Source organism: Tiliqua scincoides, chromosome 2 (genome assembly GCF_035046505.1).
Source record: "Tiliqua scincoides isolate rTilSci1 chromosome 2, rTilSci1.hap2, whole genome shotgun sequence".
NCBI classification, from domain to species: domain Eukaryota; kingdom Metazoa; phylum Chordata; class Lepidosauria; order Squamata; family Scincidae; genus Tiliqua; species Tiliqua scincoides.
The window spans coordinates 185,497,145-185,517,140 of NC_089822.1; the positions used below are offsets into that span (position 1 = coordinate 185,497,145).

Sequence of the window (19,996 nt, forward strand, 5' to 3'; positions counted from 1 at the left end):
GATCTGTGCAATCAAAGTTGTATCTTCCCATTTTTTATTTAAAAACATTCTTTTTAGTACATGTACATAAAATGTTTTGAAAATGTTGTCTACATTACTATGAAGATATTATCTTGCATGTTAATATATAGTGAAGTGAGAGAGATTTGATCTAAAGTAATTTAAAATGCAATTACCTCCTTTTAAGTTACTAGTTTTTCCTCATTTGCTAGAATTATTGTATTTACTTCAGTGTTTACTGCTATTAGTGAATGATTTTTTTAAATCCCCATGCCTTATCTGTGCATTCTGATTTCATTTTCAGATTACTGGATTGCATAATTAAGATTATCTCTGAATGTATTGAAATAATAAAGGATAAGATCGGTCTTTCATGGTTCAGAGATTCAGCTCAGATATTCTCTAATTTGTAAATAAATGTAATGCTAGAAACAGAAGTGCAGCTTCTGGGAATAATATCCATGGAGTTTCCCCCCCCCCCTGGAGAATTCCTCTTAGCAGCTGCTTCCACAAAACCCCATAACTGTTTCTTAAACTCTTCCCCCACCTATGAGTTTGAACAATAGTTTGAAAAGTTGGCACAAATTTATAGAAGCTCTGGGTAGTTGGGTAGAAATAACACATTTGCGCATTGGAATTTCATTGAGAGGCAATACTCGTTTTTTAAAGACCAGGGGCATCTGCTGTAAAATGTACTGATTGTATTTGCACCAGGATCAAATACTATGGGTTTGATTCTAAGGTGCCTAAACAAGCCTTTGGATCCCCCCTGAATCTTTAAACAAAGTTTGTACTTTCTTTTAAGCAGGAAATAGCTCATCATTAAGTATCATAGAAGTCGATTGCAATTTTGGGATAGTTTTTAAAAATGTATTTAATGAGAGAGAGGAGCGCGCCACTGTTAGACATATAAAATGTGGCAGTTGTGTACCAGTTGTGTGTCATCTGTTGCTTTCAAGTGAGAAAAGTAGTGAAGGAAGAGTTTGACAAGGAAAATAGTTTCAAAGAACCAGCAGGGAGTAGTAGTGGAGAAGAAGCATATTAGCATGTGTCCTGATTCCACAACCCAGATGCTTGGAAGGAACAGGAATAGGTGTCCTGTAGACTACACAGACCTAGCTGATGAGCAGCAGCCTGCAATGGCCTGTCTGGAGATAAAAAGCTCAAAGCTTCATGGGGTTAAAAAAACTTAGGAGAAGCAGAAAAACCGCAAGAGGGCAAAGCATTAAATAACCTGGAGTGTACCCTGCCAGTCTCTCACTTACTAATCATAGTCTTCCAAGGCTGTTTTTTGGTAACACAGAGTAAAGGTAGATAAAACTCTTGGTCATACCAAGTTTGCACCTTGGAGTTCCCCAGTTTCCTTCAATTAGGAGAGCTCAGAATTTGCCATACTTGCTTATTGTCATCAACTGAAGCCCAAACTGTGCTAATTATTTGCCTTTAAGGAGGAACATGTTGTGTTTTTGTGTAGGGTTCAGATAAAGTTTGAACTCTTCATTCTTTTGCACACCTTCAGTGTGTATGTCCTTAATTAACTCTGCACAGTTCCAGGAAGAACCTTAACAAAACATCATGTCCACTCAGAACCTGGGAAGTTCAGAAATGAAATACAATCAGAAATGAAGTTTCAAACTCTTGCTTGGTTTAAATTGGGATCTTAAATATCAAATCAATTTGAGACTAGTCATGTAAGTGGTTGCAACAGAACTGACCATTGCACCATAGTCAGGCTTAGCAGTAATACTGGCAAAAGCTATATGAAGCTTATATTCTCAAAACTTGAGTGGAAATAGGGAAAATTATTCCATTTCTGTGGCATTTTCACAAAATGATTATTAGTATTTAAGTTTCCTTCTCCTTACCAAAAGTTCTAAGTCGTCTTTGGATATGGCAAGCTTAATATGCCAAATTAGCAGCAGGATAATAATAATGCTTGCCTATTTTTTGTTAAGAATGCTGATGAGCTTTGTTTCAGTCATCTAAAATTCAAACTCACTTGAAACACACTTTCATTGAAGTCATAGGCCTGGCCTTTGCATGCAGCAGAATAAAGAGATAGAATGCTGAGGTGGTAGAGTGAACTGGTCTACTTACTATAAGGCTGCTGGTTGGGGGTCATTTGTGGATGCAGTCAGCATCCACAAAAAAAGATCTTCCCTGTGAGTAAAAATTAGCTTGTTGGTGAGGAATATTCTATCTAGTCCCATCCGATTTAGCTTTCTGCTTGTAGGGAGGTGTTTTGGGGTTTTTTAAAACATAGATAAACTGTGATGAATTGTGATTCCACCCCCACCCACCAACCCTGCAATCTGAAAGGAGACTGTTCTACCACCTCAGAACTGTCACCTCATTCTGACCCAATTTTCCTGCATGGTCTGTTTAGAATGCTTTTGTCCTCTAACTTGTGCATGTGGTTACCTGATAGTGGATCCCAGGCCTCCATAACTTGTTGAAGCAGGTGATCAAATAAACATGGAGTATCCTATTACAGACTATGTTCTGTGATGTACAGGGAGGAAGCACATGAGCCAAAGACCTTCTCCTATTTTCATTTCGTTAGTGGTGAGGCAGGACAAATCTGATATGCACAATGAAGGTGAGGCAAAGTGTTTGAAATTGACATATGGGTGATAATTGACAATGCTGGGACTAGAAGCTGTCTTCAGATCCTGGTTTGTTCCTTTGGAAGTAAATAATAGGCCCCAGGTTCAGACATAACATGTTACTATGGTTATAGGGGAAGAGGTTTCCCCTTCCTCCCAGTATGCCCAAAATAGGTGATGGAGGGAAAAGTGTGCAAGCCTATAGTAGTCCCAGGCTCATTCTCATAGCGTGAAAACATGACTTGGCATTAAATTTGAACTTGTCCTATGTCTTTATCCTTGGCAGCAAGAGTTGCATAAAAGGAGGTAACACAGGCCATAGGAGGCCTAATAGCTATTATCTTCTCCAATTCATACCAGTAGTTATCTTCAATTTTGCTGATAGGAAAAGGACAAGAGTGGATTTGTCTTGAAGCTAGAACTTTCAGAAATTATGAAAATTTTATAAAGGTTGTTTAACTCTTTGTCCTTCCTTCATTGAAGGAAGGGACCATTCATGAATAGCTTGAAATTCATGAATAGCTTGAAATGGATCAGTTCAGGACAAATCTGACCACTTGGTGCTGCACATATCAACCAGCCTTAAGTACCCTCCTCTAGTTGGTATTAAGAGTGTCTAGGTGGTATTAAGAATATTTGGATACACTTGCTCTTAGGTACTAAAGAAGTTTATGGGGATACACAATGGGTTTTGCCTTGCCTGATGAAATTTTATGGCATTCTTTTGTACAGGCGTGCCTCGGCATCCATGCGGGAATCTGTTAAATTAGCTCTAATGCAAAATAGGAAGCAGAAATTAAGTACTTCCTGTTTTGTGTTAGAGCTAATTTATTCAAATATTCAAGCTGCCAGGAGCCTCATTTCATCGCACTGTAAGCTTAACAGCTTACAGTGGCCTGTTAATGGAAGATACAACCCCTCCCCCCCCCCCGGAGGTTGATAGAGATTTTTTAATCCCTTTTTTGTGGCAAGTTCCGTTGTCTATGCCTAGTGTTTTATTATTATTTTTTCCTTTCTGCTGTATTCAGTATTCCTTTACCTTTGGTTTTATTTGTTATGACAGAAAAAAAACACTATGCAAAAGAGCATACAATTTGATTATCTGATGAATTTTCGGAGTAATTAATGGAAGGCTTGTTCCACTGACGTTCATGAGGATAGGATTCAGGGGCAAATCTGAGGATGACTGGCAAAAAAGTGGTTAAATGTATTCTAAAACCTGTTTCATTGTTGAGCAGATTTGTAAAGAAGCTGTTTGCACTCCTTTTTAAAAGACCTTTTTCTTCCTGTCTGTGTTTAGGCTATGCTTTGATACCATCTGCCAAATCAGAAAATTTTTCTGATTCTAGCCACAGTGAGATCTCTTCACGGTCCAGCATTGTGAGCAATTGCTCTGCAGACTCCATGTCTGCGGCCCTCCAAGATGAGAGAAGTTTACCTCAGACCGTTGTGGTCATGGATTCGGTAGGAACGGCGGAAAGGAAAGAATACCCGCAACCTTCCTCTGAATACAGCCAGCCTTGCACAAGGTGAGGAATGCTTGACTGTTGCACTGTAAAATGACAAGGAGATTTAACTTTCAGGCCACTTTCTCTTTATGTTGTCATGATTCTCACAGATATTATTAGCCTGCTGAAAAGCATTCTGCACATTGAGCAAAAGAAAGGTGCACTCTCTGCTCAGGCACTTAATTTTTCCATACCTTGGTAGGTCTTAAATTGGTATATTAATTCACATGCAAAAAAAAAATGCATTAAGGCTGCAAGATTTCAGTAGATTGAATATTCAACGCTTAGTGCTATATCAGGCAATGATGTGGTTCTGTGAAACCCTAAAGACTCGCTATTGTAATGCATTCCTGATTAATATATGGCATTATCGTGTTTCATGACAGTATTTTAATGGCCAGGCTATCGAGTGAGAAACAAGCTTATGCCTATGGCATATTGTCAGAAACATGGTTGCCTCCATTCTGAGAAAGGATGATTGCTGTCAGTGAAAGACTGGACACTGCTGAATATAACAAAAAAAAAAAAAATGGGCAGCTCTTGGGTCTGAGGTGTTTTTTCCAGGCTTGATGTATTTTCAAGCACATTCAGTTAAAGTTGTACAATTACTGGAGTGTATTTATGGTTTACACTGTAAGTAATGGGAAACATCTGTATAAGTGTGTATTTGTAACAGATTAGTCTCTGGAGACTCCTGGAGGGCATTCCAGAATGATCAGGATGGCGCTTCCTTCTGGAACACTGTGCAGGATCCAATGAAGATAAGGCTTGTCCAAGGGGAGGGGGCCACCTTGGTCTGCCAGAGTGACTCTACTTTCCAAATAAAGCAGTAGGTATTTGCTAGATTTCTGAAGATCATCTTTTCCCACCCTCCACATGACCAATCTTATGAAGGGACAGAAGGTCTCATGTTAGGCAAATTGTGAGGGAGGGCATCAGCAATAGGTCATTCCTTCCCCATAGGGAGCAGCCATGAAGAGAATTCTCAGTAGCAGCTAGAAGGAAACAGGCCACTTCTGCAGGAGAGAGCTGTGTTTTACTGAGCATGAGGAGCTTCCTTCACCCATATTGTCACCGTGTTTCTCCTAGCACCCCGAACATAGGCCAGGTCTGGCAAACATGGTGGTCTACCTACAAGCAAAGCATCTGCGCTCATTTCTCATCCTAACTTTCTTTCCTCTTTATAGGGCAGATAGGAACACATCTTCAGTGTTCATCACCTTTCAGGCACTAACCATGATCAGACGAGCAACAGACAGCTAGGAGGAAGGGGTGATCCCAGGGAAGGGTTTCTAATGCCAACTGCTTTTGTAGGGGGAAAAAAATGGACTTTGTGGAATTTTTGTGAAAAAAATGGAATTAGGACAAGAACTGTCTCCTCGCTGCATACGTTGGCGTACATGGGAGTGACCCTGAACCCTACGGGGCCAGATATCTCTGACGGAGAGGCAGCGCACAATGATGGCGTTGTCCAAAGCAGATCTCATTATTAGTGCACGCTGGTGTGGTGCTGGGGTCTGGTCAGTTGTTTGATTCCATACACACTCCCTTCTGAAAGTTCTTCCTTTTCCACAGCAGATTGCACCTACTCTCCCATCAAGGTACCGACGCCACAGGAACCTCATCTGTCCCTCTGCTAGTGGCTGAACCAGTGCAGGCTATCCAACAGAGTTGATCTGTTGCTTCCAGAGCCAACCAGTCATTGCTACTAAGCACAAGCATTTGGGGTGCCCAATCTAAGTTTTAGTGGAGAGGGAAATATCTGCCTCAGGCCCTCTGTCCACGCTGTACATAAAAGAAAGGGTGGGAAGGCAAAGAATAGGCCTATCCTTTCTTCCTTGTTAATCTCTCCTGAGGCACTGGAAAAGGGATATATTATTGTTATACTGGTTGTGTTAGCACTTAGCATTTTTTCCTGATGAGTTGGTTTTGTCTGTGCGATCTGCTATTATGGTCCGAGAGGGTGGCCTCTCCCCTTGTAGAAGGCTTTGTTGCACCCCAGAATGATTGTGATGGCATCTCCCCTAGGAATGCTCTCTAGGAGTCTCCAGGCACAGGAACCTATGTCAGAGAAATTTCCTTTTCTCTGTTGAGCATCGTAGAAACCATGAGCCGCTTCTGCTGAGTCTTTATTTTCGATCCATGTAGTCCAGTATTGTTGAAATGGGGGGACAGCAGCTCTCCAGGGTTTCAGACATGAATTTTTCTCTGCTCTCCCTTTGGATGCTGGGGATTGTACCTTCTGCATATAAAACATGTGCTGTACCACTGAGCTTTGGACCCTCCCTTGTGAATAACATGTGTATAACTGTCAGAGTTTCCACATTTAATTTAGTTTATTATCAATACAGCCATAGACCAACATGTATCGCAAAACAGCAGCATTCCACACACATTACACATACAATACATTTATGGTCTTAAAGCTCCACTTTTTTTCTGATCCTATATCCTTGGTAGCCATTGGCATGCAAGGTGCAATTGATGCCTTATCTGTTCAGTTTGACACCTGTCTGAATGTATCATAACTTGCCTGACTGGAAACATGCTTAAAACATGGTGTCATTTCAGTTAACATTTAAAAAGCAAAATTTCTCCTTTATTTACTACAATGAAAAATGCATCTTTCATCTGTGGAACTTAAGGCAGTGCACTCAGGGGTACTCAGGCAGTATTCTATCCAGGCTTTGACTAGATTGGTTCTCACTGAGCTTCAAGAAGATTGCTGCATCTCATGCCCACAGACTATGTTTGGAATCAGCAGAGATGCTAGGAAGAAGTCATACAAAGGACTCTTGTTGCTTCTGGCTAGAAGAGACTTCTGTATACTATCTCTTCTTTTTTGTTGATTCCTTCTGGTTCAGATGTAGTTTATATGTTCATTTATGCAAATTTAGTGTCCAATGTCTGCCCAAGATAGAAAATTGCAGAGAAATTAAAAATATGAAGTAGAAATTATTGGCATGTATATCTGTAACTGCACAATTCTCACAAGGGTTAACATAAAAAGAGGCAGGGAGTACACAGAGCTTAGGACAGAATATGGAAAGAAATAAGTGTATCGCTGTGCAGACAGCCGAGAAAAAGTTAACCAGCACTCAAATGTAATGCAGTGCAAACCAGTATATCAGTTAGGACACTGGTTCTCAAACTGGTGGGTTGCAACCCACCAGTTTGTGTAAAGGTTCTCCCGTCCCTAAGGGGTGGAAGAAGGGGAGAGGCAGGGAAGTGATTCCCAGGATTGCATCCCTGTGGGGGGCGAAGGAGGGGTGTTTTCACTTTTAAGTAGGAAGGGGTGCAGGAGGTGTGGAGAGCCCTTCGCAGCCCTCCCAGAGGTTTGGAACATTCAGTAAAAGTGGGCACAAAGCACTTCCGTTGTGCAGGAGGTGCTTTGTGCCCGCTTTTACTGAACATTCCAAGCCTCAGGGAGTGCTGTGGAGGGCTGCACAGGGCTCCCTGCACCTCCTACAACTCCAGCGGCGCTACCTACTTAAAAGTAAGTGAAAGCACCCCCCTCAGCGATGCAATCCTGGGGATCCTGTCACTGCCCTAATTTTTCCCCTGCAAAGACTTACTGAGGGAGTAAAACTCCCTCAAAATTTGAGAACCACTGAGTTAGGAGAAGAAATCTACTCTAGCTATGTTGCTTCAGCGCAAACCAAGCTCATTGAAAAGCGATGGTTAAATGGAGACATGGTATTATCCCATTCTCAGTCATGCTAAACCATAAAGTTAATTTCTCATTTCAAACAATTCTCAATTTATGCTAAGAAAGGTCTTGGGGTAGAGACAGTGCTGAGGATTCTGCAAAACACTCTGCTTTTCCAGAGGAACAAGGGTGGTTGCTTGGACAAAAAAACCCCAATGAACATTCACAGTACCCCATTTAAGCAGAAGCTGTTGTCACTGAGCTGCTTGCATATTCTGTTCATTAACACTTTTGTTCCCTTTCTCATTTGCATTCCCTTCGCATACAGTTGGCCACTGCCTAGGCCCCCAGTGATCCGAGGACTGCCGGTCTCATCTTCCATGAGTACTGAGGAGATTTCCCATGAGCATATCACAATAGAAGCTGCAGACAGTGGTCGTGGAAGTTGGACCTCTTGCTCAAGTAGCTCTCATGATAACTTCCAAAATATCCAGAACCAGAAGGGATGGGACCTCTTAAACTCTTATCGCCACACTCATTTAGAAAGGGCCATTGCAGAAGTAGAACCTTCAAGCTGCTGTCCTGAAGAGACTCATTTGCAGTCCAGTGCCCACTCAAATAGCAGACAGTCCAAAGCTGGCGTGGACTTCGACCAATCTCGACAGAGCTGGGCTTCCTCAAGCTCTCTGTCAGACACGTATGAAACAAACTATGGGACCATAAAGCGAAGAGGACTTGATAGCTTAACAGCAGAGCAAACTGAAGTTTTGGACTCCAAAGCAAGCAGTGATGCAACTTACAAAACTGTCACTTCAAGTACAGAGAGAGGCCTCATAGGTAAGCCAGGTTCAAAGCCCAGCTGTTATGCATTATGTTATTAAGAAATGACATCAGCAGATCTGGGGGCCAGATTGCATGTTAAAATCTAGCTTGAGCACATGTTTCTCATCAAACGAATCCTCAGATGAAGTGCTTCCAAACCTCTGTGAGAGCAGAGGGTGGGGTTTAAAGTAATAGAACAGTGTACTTTTTTACTGCCTTACAGAGAGGGAAAGAGGTTTATGGAGCAAGCAAAGGAAATTTCCATGTGACCTCTCTAACTTTATGTGAGACTCCTTCAAATTCTCTCCTGATAAGAATTTAGACTTGTTTCTTGAGCACTCATATAGCTTATTCTGCCTATCACCACCTTGAGGCATTTGCTGAGTGAATCCAGGCCATGTGTTTTCCTACAGCAAAGCAACAGGAAAGCCCTTGCCTCAGAGATGGGAAGACATTGTCTTCTTGGTGTCATTTGCACTGTCATCAGACTGGCCATTGTCCAAATGCCGTATCCTAGGAAAAATGCTGGGATTCTGAGACTCAGATTTTACATCAAAAATATTCTGGGCCATACTATTGGAATTGGAAAATAAACCCTAAAATGAAGTATTAATTGTACAGTATGAACATTATGTTTAAATAAGCATCGTGTTTAACATTGTTAAAAGAATATGTGGATCAGGGTAGTTTTTGTTGAAGGAAAAACATTTCCCTTAGGTATTAAGGCCATGAAAGTGAAGATTATATATTATATTATGCACACCATAGATCAGTGTTTCTCAAACTGTGGGTTGGGACCCACTAGGTGAGTCGTGACCCAATTTCGGTGGGGTCCCCCCCCATTCATTTCAATATTTTATTTTTAATAGACTTAATGCTACCATGGCATGTGACTGCATATGGGGAAATGTTAGTGATCTGTACTTTAACAGGCTACTGTGTACAGGTTGAGTATCAGTATTTGCAAGGGTTCTGTTCCCAGCACCCACATGTATACCAAAAATAAGATCATGTTAAAGGAAAGCCATTTAAAAAACAATGCTCAGCAATTTAAAAACAGCCTTGCTGACTTTTATAATGCAGAAGAATCAGGTAGACCCCCAGGCAGAATCAATCATTCTCTCTCCAGACACTTAGAAAGGCTTCGCTCCAAGGCAGCGACACCTCCTTGTATGTCATGTGCACTGTGTTGAGGAAGGTTAGTTTCCAGTAAAGGAATTCCCCTAAACTGCTTAAAGAACCAGGTCAGAGAGCCTCTGAGAAAGCTCCCCTCAGCACTGGAGATAAAGAACTGATGCATCAAAGTTCCCAGATGCCTTCTGCCTCTTGCTTTTTCTTTCTGGTGCATGATGTTCTCTATTTCTAAATATTATAGTCGTATCCTCTTTCTTCAGTTCTTTTCCTCAGCTAAACTACTGTTGATTTGTATCTCACCCCTCCACCAGGGACCTCCGACAGTTCTGTAAGAGATTATCAGATGTCCTACCAGATGCCCAGTCTTTTTCCCTAGATGCCCAGCTATCCTTCCACTCAGTACCAGCATTTGTGTTGAAGGCCTTTGTGCTCTGCTACTAGCAGCTTCCTAATAATGTCTTGAGCCATGTATAAAATATTAGCATATGGGAGGACAGACATATGTCTTATTATTTGGGGCCTTTCGGCATGGTATTTGTTGTTGCATGCCTTCTTGGAAGATCCTTTTTGGAATCCATAACATATAGATTCCAAGTGTTTGGATGCTTTTCAAGGAAGATTGTTGTAGTTTCCTGCTGAGATAAGGTGGTTTGGGGTTGGGGTTGCTGTTCTAATCCTTGTGCCACTGTTTATGACCAGTGGGATGGGGCAGGAGCATCCTGAACTGGGTTTACTTTTTCTTCCAAACATGTTTAAAGCATATTTCCCTGAGGGAACACTTTATATTGCCAGCATCTTTTAGTTATGTTGATAATTCCCCAAAGAATTCAAGTTCAGTACCATCTGTGAAAGGGGTACAGTGTGGTGTATATCAAAGGGCAGGGCAGACTACCTGACTGCTTAACCCGCCCCCTCCTGGGCCCAATCCACTTTCTCCCCACTCCATTGCCTCTGTTCTGTACCCCCATCCCTTCCCATCATCCATGCCATTTTACCTACCTCAGTGAGTCCTCTGGGATCCACCAATGTACTAAGGAAAGCTCCAGCCTTTCTGCTGGTGCTCTAACAACCAGTACTGCCGGAGTGCGATGGCCATGGGTATACTGCATCCAGTATGTAACGTGCCAACCGAAAGTGTACTGAATTGGTAGCTATTGTTTTATCATGGAATGGCTGTGTTTTTGATCTGAATAACAACAAATGTTAACACAATCTGTCTAACTTGGATTATTTTGAAATAAGAAAAAGCAAAAGGAAAGTGAGAGTGAATCAGGCTTAAAACAAAATGAAAGAATTGAACCTAAGCTTTGTAGCCTGAACTCACAGTTGAAGGTGAATTATAAGATTAATTGCAGGTGTTATGGGCAGTGTTGCTGATAGTGAGTTACAATAGGTACAATAATATCTGTAGGATAGTATGGAATACTGGGAGTGTGGAATTATAAAAGCTTTTAGAAACTGTCATCAAGATGAGGCATCTGATGCTCTCAGAAGGAATGTTATTAATTTTCAGATTTGGTAAGCCAGTACTGGTTCACCTTACACAGGCCATATTATATGATGACTTAGGGTGCAATCCTAACTGCTAGGATTGCCACAAAGCACGTTTGTGCCTCATTGTGTATTGGCTGAGCCGGCACAGGGACACGCACTGGCCCATGGAGGCCGCATCCAGCCTTTGCACCGATGCGGAGTGGGAAGGCTGTGCCAGCCGAACTCAGCTGACGCAGGGATCTGGAGAGGGCAGGGAGGAGGCAGTAGGGAGGCATTCTGGGGTGGGGAGAGGGCAAGCAGAGGGCATTCCAGGGGGTGGGCATTTGGGGAACAGGAGGTAGGGCTGGGACCCAGCAGTTATGCCAGATCCCAACCCCGTTCCCAAGCAGTGTGAAGTGACTCCAAGCCGCTCAGTTCTCCTTGGACTTGCGTCATCTCCTGAGGTGATGCAGGTCCGAGGAGACCCATTGGGGCTGTGGTGGCTTACCTGGGGATAAGGGGAAAAGTTTCTCCTTGTCTTCGGCTGAGCCAATTCTGGCCCCAGTCTTTCATCAGATACAGCACAAGTCTCCTGGCCTGCCTGTTCTGGTACAAGATAGGATTGCCCTGTTAATTGCAAAAACCTTTGAAATCTAATATTTAAAAACTTGTACAGTAACCAATTGCAAGTTACAGATTGTTGGAATCAACTGGTCTAGGATTATAAAAGTTGCCCATCTCCTACTGCAGGTCAGTGGATTTGAGGTAGGAAAAATGGCTTGTGTTAGGTCATTGCAAAAGTACTACAACATCTGCATTTGTAACCAGCAGTATTCTGAATAGCTTAGAGTTAGCACCCCTGGAATCTCTTTGTCAGTAATCACCTGCCATGTTGATGGTAGCAGAATGAAGGAAGATGCTTCTTTGAAGAATGGTGTTAGAAGTGCATCCAAGTGTGGGTGCACATTCCCACCTACCCAGTACGGAGCATAACAGCAATTTTTTCAAATGAAATTTTTTACACAAGTTTTCACCATTGAAGTAGGTTGTTCAAAGAATAAATGGAATTTAAATATCTTGACACAAAAAAAGATATCTGAGCTCATAAACAGAATAGGTGTCACCTACTTAGTCACTGGAGAAAAGCCCCAGAGGACAGTGTATTTAAATGGACAGCTTGTGTTGCCCTTCAGGGGTAGGTTGTCAGCAATACAATTAAAAGTGAAACCAGGATTCCACATCACTAGCATGCCTTAAAAAATAGAATGAAAGGGGTACTTCAGGGAAAAAAAATTGTTTTTTTAACTGCAGGGTCAAACTGGTATCAGATAGACTTCCAAGAAAGGACTTCAAACGCTAGACAAAGTATATATCTAGCACATGGTCAGATAAACATGGCTGTTATGAATTAGTACAAGTAACTTCAAAAAATATCTCGTGCACAGATATGGGCAAAACTGCTTTATTTTTGTAATGTGCCCCTATCTACATGCATAGCTAGCTCTACTAAACCTTTTTGGTTTTGTTTTTCGTCTTCCTTTCTGTTTTTAAAATAATTCTACTTTCCTTCCAATGTCACTTGATATTCTCTCTTGATTTCATAGAGGCTCTGTGGAACTGTAATAGAATGTTGTAGAAGCACCAGTGTACCCCAGTTTCTGTTTCTATTTGCAAGTACTTAGAATCAGAAGACCCTCTAAGCATTGCTTCAGCTTCTTTGAATCTAGTAATCTTGCCGCTACACTGACTCCCCCCCCCCGCCCAGTAGTTAATGTTTAAAATCCTGCCAGTGGCATAACAAGCAATTCTACATTTACTTTTTGTTATCAGTTTTTGGTTGAGCCATTGTAACATTTCACTGTTTTTTTTTAAATGCTTTTTTTCTCATTTGTTTCTTTCATTAACATTTCCATTGCTTATTTCTTGTGCCAGTGTACTGTGTCACCTCACCCAAGGAGGACAATAGGTATAGGGAGCCACCGCCCACTCCACCAGGATATATGGGGATTTCTTTAGCGGACATAAAGGAAGGATCACCTCACCACCCACACTTCAAACCTCCAGACTATAGTGTGGCGGTGCAGAGATCCAAGATGCTGCATAGCAAGCTCGCTAGGCTCTCATCCGCTCCTCTGAGTAGCGAACCCGTGGCGTGTTTTCCAAAGAAGACGCCTCAGTGGCAGCCGTCCCATCCTAGACTAGCAGATATGACTGACGCAAATAGTGAAGAGGATGGTATGTTAAGATCTAATTTGATAGCTATATGGTTAAACTGGTGTGATCGTATGTAATTCCTGGAAATGCACAACCTGTCGTCTTGCCTCACAAAAATCATCTTGAGTATGAATCAGTGGTTCCTTTTTTCTTTTAAATCATTTGAACATGCTTGATAAATGCTTATGGTGAAAAATGAATAATTCTAAAAATCCATCAAATGTGTTGCTGCTGCACTAATTATTAACCATATGTTTGTGTCAAATGCAAGTGCCAAGCAGATGCTGTTGATTTGGGGAGAGGAGTGGTCCAGACTGTTTGTCCCGAGAAGCCAGAAAAATTCTCTCAGAAAATTGTAATATTACTTTTTGTGTGGCAGACATGTCATTCAAATTGGCAGCATAAACTGAGTCGATGACATTATCATTGGCTTTTATTCAGTGGAGAGTGTATCAGTCAGGGTGGAAACAGGTTACCACCTGATAGCAACATCTCAAGGCAGCTTTAACCAAGTGGACGGATTCAGGTGCATGGTGGCACTTTTATGCACATGACCTGAAATGGGCAGGACCATAAGGCCCATCGTGCTATGTTACTAGAGCTTCAAGTTACTGGCTCTTCGTGCAGTTAAAACTGCATCCTGTTGTAACTTTAAGTAACAGTCGCACAAATATGTGGCCATTAGTTTCTACCCTTAACATTTGGAGAGAATGAAAGGGGATGGATTGAAAAGAGAATGGAGGAGAATGTGGAGATTTTAAATTTCCAGTTTCAATTATTTACAAACTGAGGCTGCTTGCAACTCATGGAATTGCTTGGTGGGCAAAATCAAGTCTACAGGGGCCAGCTAATTGGACCAGGCTGGTATATTGTACTTGACCTCTGTCATGAACTCCTTATGCCACAACAGTCCCCTCATGAAACTGGGACAATTTAAAAGAAATTTCATGTGGGAGGTGTTATTTTTCTACCTCTCTGTTCACATAACATAAAATAGGCAATCTGGTTTTGTGCTTCAGTCCATTTGCAGTCCTCCCTCCTGGCTGATTGGCATAATTATTTTATATTCTAATTTTTAATAGAATACACGAATGGAGATTTTTCTCTAACATCCAGATTGTGCTTTTACAGAATCTGAATTTCAGGACATATTTCACCTGACATGCTCTCTTGCCTTTGAAAACATCCTGCAGAGTTGTTTGAATCTGTTTGTCATTGTGCTCTAATGATGTTGTGCATTGTGTTCAAAAGGAGGGGGGTAGGTGGAAGAATGGAGTGTGTATAGAATTGTGCGTGATCATGTTGCTCATCTTGCATCCAAGCTGGTTCCAACTTTGCATGCTATGCTAAGGATATTGCATTCATTTTATAGTAAGTCACCTTTGCTGACCTAGATACAGAAGAGCTTCTAAATTAGCACATTAGATTATTACCTGAGCCCTAATGTGAAATTATTCAACTTTGGCCATTATAGTTTACATATTGTTAAAATTGCATTCTTATCCAAGACTTACTCCAAGGAGCTCCAGGCAGCAGACTCTCTTTCCACACACCCAGTTTGTCTTTGTAACAACCATGGTTACAAAGGTTAGAGAAGAGGGACTGGCTGAAGGGCTCCCTGGGAGGTAATGGAAATTTGGCCCTGCATCTCCACAGTCACACAGGCTCACTTTATATGTAATTGAATACCAGTGAACTGTCCACTTGCAAGCTGTGGCTGGGACCTTTTTGGATGTGTCAAAGGAGTTGTATGTGGCCAGCAGGATTTTGAATTCCACATGTCCTTATCACAAACCTGAGCACCCAAGTTGGCTGTGTATCATGGGAAGAGTGTGAAAACCAAGCTCACTTGCCGCCTTCCTAGGACTAGACAACTTACTGTTTGACTTTTTGTTCCTGGCCCATAATTCCAGCCCTATGAATTCCCACACTTCAGATGCCTTTTAACCCTTGTTGTGCTTGAAACATAACTAAATTATTCAGTTATTAATTATTATTAATAATTCAATTATTTTGGTTGTTTTCACAAATCTAGTTACTTCAACTTGGAGGGCAAAATAACTGGCTCACACTCCATTCTTTGGATCTGATCTAAAGAGGTGTTCTGTGTGTGCACAAGTAGTAGCATGTATGCACTGTTGCTTATCTAAGGAGTAATTTTTTAAAAAGACAACTGGGTTGGAGTTTGGCACCGGGAGCTGCTTTAGCAAAGCATCTTGATATGCTGTGATGTGGCAGTTGATGAGCCCTTTTGGGACAGGGAGCCATTTAGTTATTTGATTTTTCTCTGTAAACCGCTTTGTGAACTTTTAGTTGAAAAGCGGTATATAAATACTGTTAATAATAATAATAATAATAATAATAATAATAATAATATTCACATCTCAGTGAATCTTATCCAATTTTCAGTCACTTTGACAGAGCAAACATGTTACATTTTGTTCAAGCTGGAACTTCATTTTTAGTGTTTCATCTTCATTTCCAAGTTCAAGAGCATAAGGGGTACCAGGCAAGGAGGATTTTGAGTATTGAAACAATTTTCTGCTAATTTAAATTAAATTCAGGGAAAAAGAAACCTACCAAATGGAGTGTTATCCAGTTGACACATAATTGCTAAAGGGTGCAAGCACGGTTGGATCAGCACAATGACTACATATATTTTATGTTTGGGGTGTTCTTTGGAATACACCATTTACAGTGTGTTTCTTGTTTCACAGAAGACGAACAAGTATCGGCAGTCTAGCCCTTTATGCTTCCTGAGAAAATGGCCTCAAGTCACAGTAGGAGGAATTGTACAATACTGTTAGCTGTAGCTGACAGCTTGCTGCTATTGACTTCAAATGTTGCATTTGGCTCCGAACAGTATGATGGAGCCTCTCTGATCATGTTGAACTTGCTTCAGTCCACTGTAATCAGCCCAAGGGAAGTATTTATATCTGAAAGAGAGACTAATTCCAAGGAATCCTGTGACCCTGCATTGCAGAAACAAGTATCCAGAAGGACCTGTGTTTGGATGCATTGGGGCCACCCAAAACTTGGAAGCACTCTTTGGTAGAAAATTTATCAAGCCTTTTGTTAGACTTTGCTCAAATGTTTTCTCTATCACCATTGCAGCTCTCGGTTGAGGAATATCGTTTTATGTCCTTATGGGAAACTGCAAAATTTCAGCAAAACCAAGGAAACTTCTGCAGTAATTTGAAGAGTAATTTATTAATCTGGATTTTTATATAAGAATTTTGTTTTGTTTATAGGTGTTTTTGAGAATGCTCTGATTGGCTAATGTGAATGCTTTTACAAAGAGAATAAGGTAACAAATGATCTAGGTGTCAATAAAAATATCTTATGCTAGCAAAACACTTTGAACTTTGGAGGAACTGGATGTTCATGAGTGCAGCTAAAGGTTTACACACAAAGCAGCATAAAGCTTTTTTTGTGAAATGCCAAGCCCCCAGAGATGTGTATCAAGTGTGCTTTCCTGTATGTACAGTAGGAGAATGCTGCCATCTATTGGTCCTGTATTTGAAAGCCAGTGAAGTACGCGTGACTGTCTTTTTTTAAATTCTCCAGTGGCTAAAGAAATACCTGCCCTCCAGTCAAAGTGAATCATGCCGTGTGTGTGGTATTTACAGCACATTTCACTGGAAAGCCTATCCAGTGCAAGAACGGAAGAAGCACAAGGAGAATGTCGCCCTGTGTGAACTGTGCCCCAAATGTGTAAACTGTATCCATTCCAGCAAGGGTCTCACTGAAGTGCCCATGAAGTTATGCTCTTAGAGTAGCCAGTCTGAGGTGTTCAAACCGCTTGAGCAGTACCACAGAAATCAGAAGGACTGTTAGATTTGAACTCATAAAAAACAAAATGAAAAACACTGCTCAATTCTGTTCACATACACCGCTATGCTTGATGTCTGAAATGAGAATGCCAGGTCTCTGGTGTGTCTGGATGTTACATCCTCTGACTTGGAATGGGAAGGCTGGTTGCAGTCCTTGCATGGTTGATCAGATGTACCAGTTCAGATGCCTTCTCCATGAGTATAAATTCACATAATCCAGGCTGAGCCTTTATGTTTGGAAACTAGTTCAGGGCTACATCCCTGTGAGGTTTGACTCCACTTAAGCTCTGACTTGCTGCTAACTTGTCAGGCTTCTTCAGAACTATGGCAACTTATAATAAAAGTTGATACGTTTATTATTTTCATCTTCATGAACTGTGGCTCATGGCTTGTGACCATTGGTAACATTGCACTGCACAGTACAGTGAGTCCATGTTATCTATGGGGTTCCATCCCCGGAACCCCCACAGATAAGGAAAACTGCAGTTGTTAAAACCCATGGTTTGCAGGGGGACCCCCACCCTCTCAATCCCCACCCTCTGAATCCAACCAGAGCTTTACTCCATTTAGCTACCGAGGGTCTTATGAACCCCTGCAAAGGCAACACGTGACAACCTGCTGCCTTTGGGCTTCAGAATAGCCATTTCAGCTAAAAACCATGTTACTTCCAGTTTCCCTCAAGAAGACTTTCTGGAGGTGAGGGAAATGTCAAGGTCTGCCTACCCACAGGTTCAGGGGACCCACGAATGAAGGAATCCGCAGGATACACGTGCAGACTGTACTGTGTGTTTGCCTTCCTGGAGTTCATACCTTGCAGCCAGGAGTGAAGCTAGTGTATTTCAGCTCCCAGATCATCCCAGAGTTCTCCTCAACATACTTGAGGTATATAGTCTTTACAAATCTGATAACACACCCTTAGAAATTAGCATCTGTGAAATTAAGCCTGTGATATTGCCTTAGGGACCCACAAGTCAGTGATTTGCCAGGGGTAAGAGTACAGTGGAAGATAGGCAGGGTCTTGTGCCTGCAATTGCTCTGGGCTTTGAGTCACTTTGAAACAGTGGGATATATTGCTGTACTCAAGTGCCTTAGAAGTCTAGCATGACTACAGGAGTAAGCCCCCTCTTTCCTCCAGGCTTGTGGGAAGACCATGGAAACTTATCCCTGGATTTGCACTGTGTTTCAGTAGTGTTTGGAAGTAGTGATTCCTGAAACCCAATGTGAATACAAGCCCTTTTCCCTACCCTTCTCCCAATTCTGGAAGAAAGTCGATGTGTTCATCTCAAGTTGTTTGAACCTCAGAGGTTCTCTGAAGCTCATTGCACCACAATAGTTGAGAATTCCCCTAAACAAAGGAAGGAACAGCGCTGGCAGTGATCTCAAATTTGGGGTAGCAGGCAATGTTAACCAAAATTTGTGATACTCTGGTCATAAATGGAGTATAAATTGTGCATAAATTTGTACATGTGCAACATATGCACATTCTGCTTAGCTAAGGGACAGTTATCGTTTATTTCCAGTTCAGCTAAGCTGAGGTTGCTTCTATATCAGAGTACAGAAACCATGGAAAAGAACTGGAGAAGAGCAGCATTATTTTCTTCCTCTAGCACAGGGGTGCCCAAACCCCGGCCCTGGGGCCACTTGCGGCCCTTGAGAACTCCAGTCTGGCCCTCAGGGAGCCCCCAGTCTCCAATGATGCTCTGGCCCTCTGGAGTCTTGCTGGAGCCTGCGCTGGACGGATGCAAGTACTCTGTGTGACAGCCAACTTTTCAACCTCTCACATGAGGTGTGGGATGAGGGCTCCCTCCACTGCTTGCTGTTTTGTGTCTGTGATGCAGCAGTGGCAGCAAAGGAAAGGCTGGTCTTGCTTTGTGCCAGGCCTTTTATAGGCCTTGAGCTATTGCAAGACCTTCATTCATTCATATAAGTTCCATCTCTAAAGTACTCTGTGTGACAGCCAACTTTTCAACCTCTCACATGAGGTGTGGGATGAGGGCTCCCTCCACTGCTTGCTGTTTTGTGTCTGTGATGCAGCAGTGGCAGCAAAGGAAAGGCTGGTCTTGCTTTGTGCCAGGCCTTTTATAGGCCTTGAGCTATTGCAAGACCTTCATTCATTCATATAAGTTCCATCTCTAATATATTCATTTATTCAAATTTATTCAAATTTAAAATGTAAATTAATTCTTTTTTTCTCAGACCCCAACACAGTGTCAGAGAGATCATGTGGCCCTCCTGCCAAAACATTTGGACACCCCTGCTCTAGCGCATAACATTGGCATTATGGATGGACAAGAATGTGTGTGTCAACATATAATTGAAGTTAACTTGTAAATCTTGGTATCATACATGTTTTCAGTCTAAGCTAGAAGAAGCGTGTTCAGCAGTGTTGCAGGTGCCTCACGGTATCTTAGTTTTACACTTCCAAGTTATATTGTATGTGAGAGGCAGAAACAACCTATTCTGGCAGAATCCAAATACCCAAAACAAACGGAAACCTTCTAGATGTGTATTGAGGTAGGACAGAACCAGCCAACAAGAGCATTGAACAAATGTTTGACCTCTTCTGGATTTCTTTGTACCAGGTGGAATACATAACAAAGTAGTGACTACCTGGAAGAAGTGAGGAGGCTACCTAATCCATAATTTGTTTGGCAGACGATTTGTAAAAATGCTCGACCCTTAAGTCTCTGAGAATTAAGTGACTGAGAACTCAGCCTGCCCTTTTTTCCCTTCAAGGTGTTAATGAAAACAATCGGC

At 41.8% G+C, this 19,996-nt stretch overlaps 1 protein-coding gene across 4 annotated transcripts in view; it reads left to right on the forward strand.

Moving 5' to 3' along the window:
• The window catches only part of RAPGEF6 (Rap guanine nucleotide exchange factor 6), a 176,745-nt gene extending 157,634 nt beyond the window's left edge, over positions 1 to 19,111 (forward strand). For all 4 annotated transcript variants that reach the window (XM_066616335.1, XM_066616337.1, XM_066616336.1 and 1 more), the window contains 4 exons: positions 3,907 to 4,135; positions 8,092 to 8,600; positions 13,125 to 13,427; positions 16,124 to 19,111. In XM_066616335.1, the coding sequence (XP_066472432.1) occupies positions 3,907 to 4,135; positions 8,092 to 8,600; positions 13,125 to 13,427; positions 16,124 to 16,149 (1,067 nt within the window). In that variant the 3' untranslated portion in view covers positions 16,150 to 19,111. The remainder of the gene's footprint in view (positions 1 to 3,906; positions 4,136 to 8,091; positions 8,601 to 13,124; positions 13,428 to 16,123) is intronic.
• Positions 19,112 to 19,996: the final 885 nt, after the last annotated feature.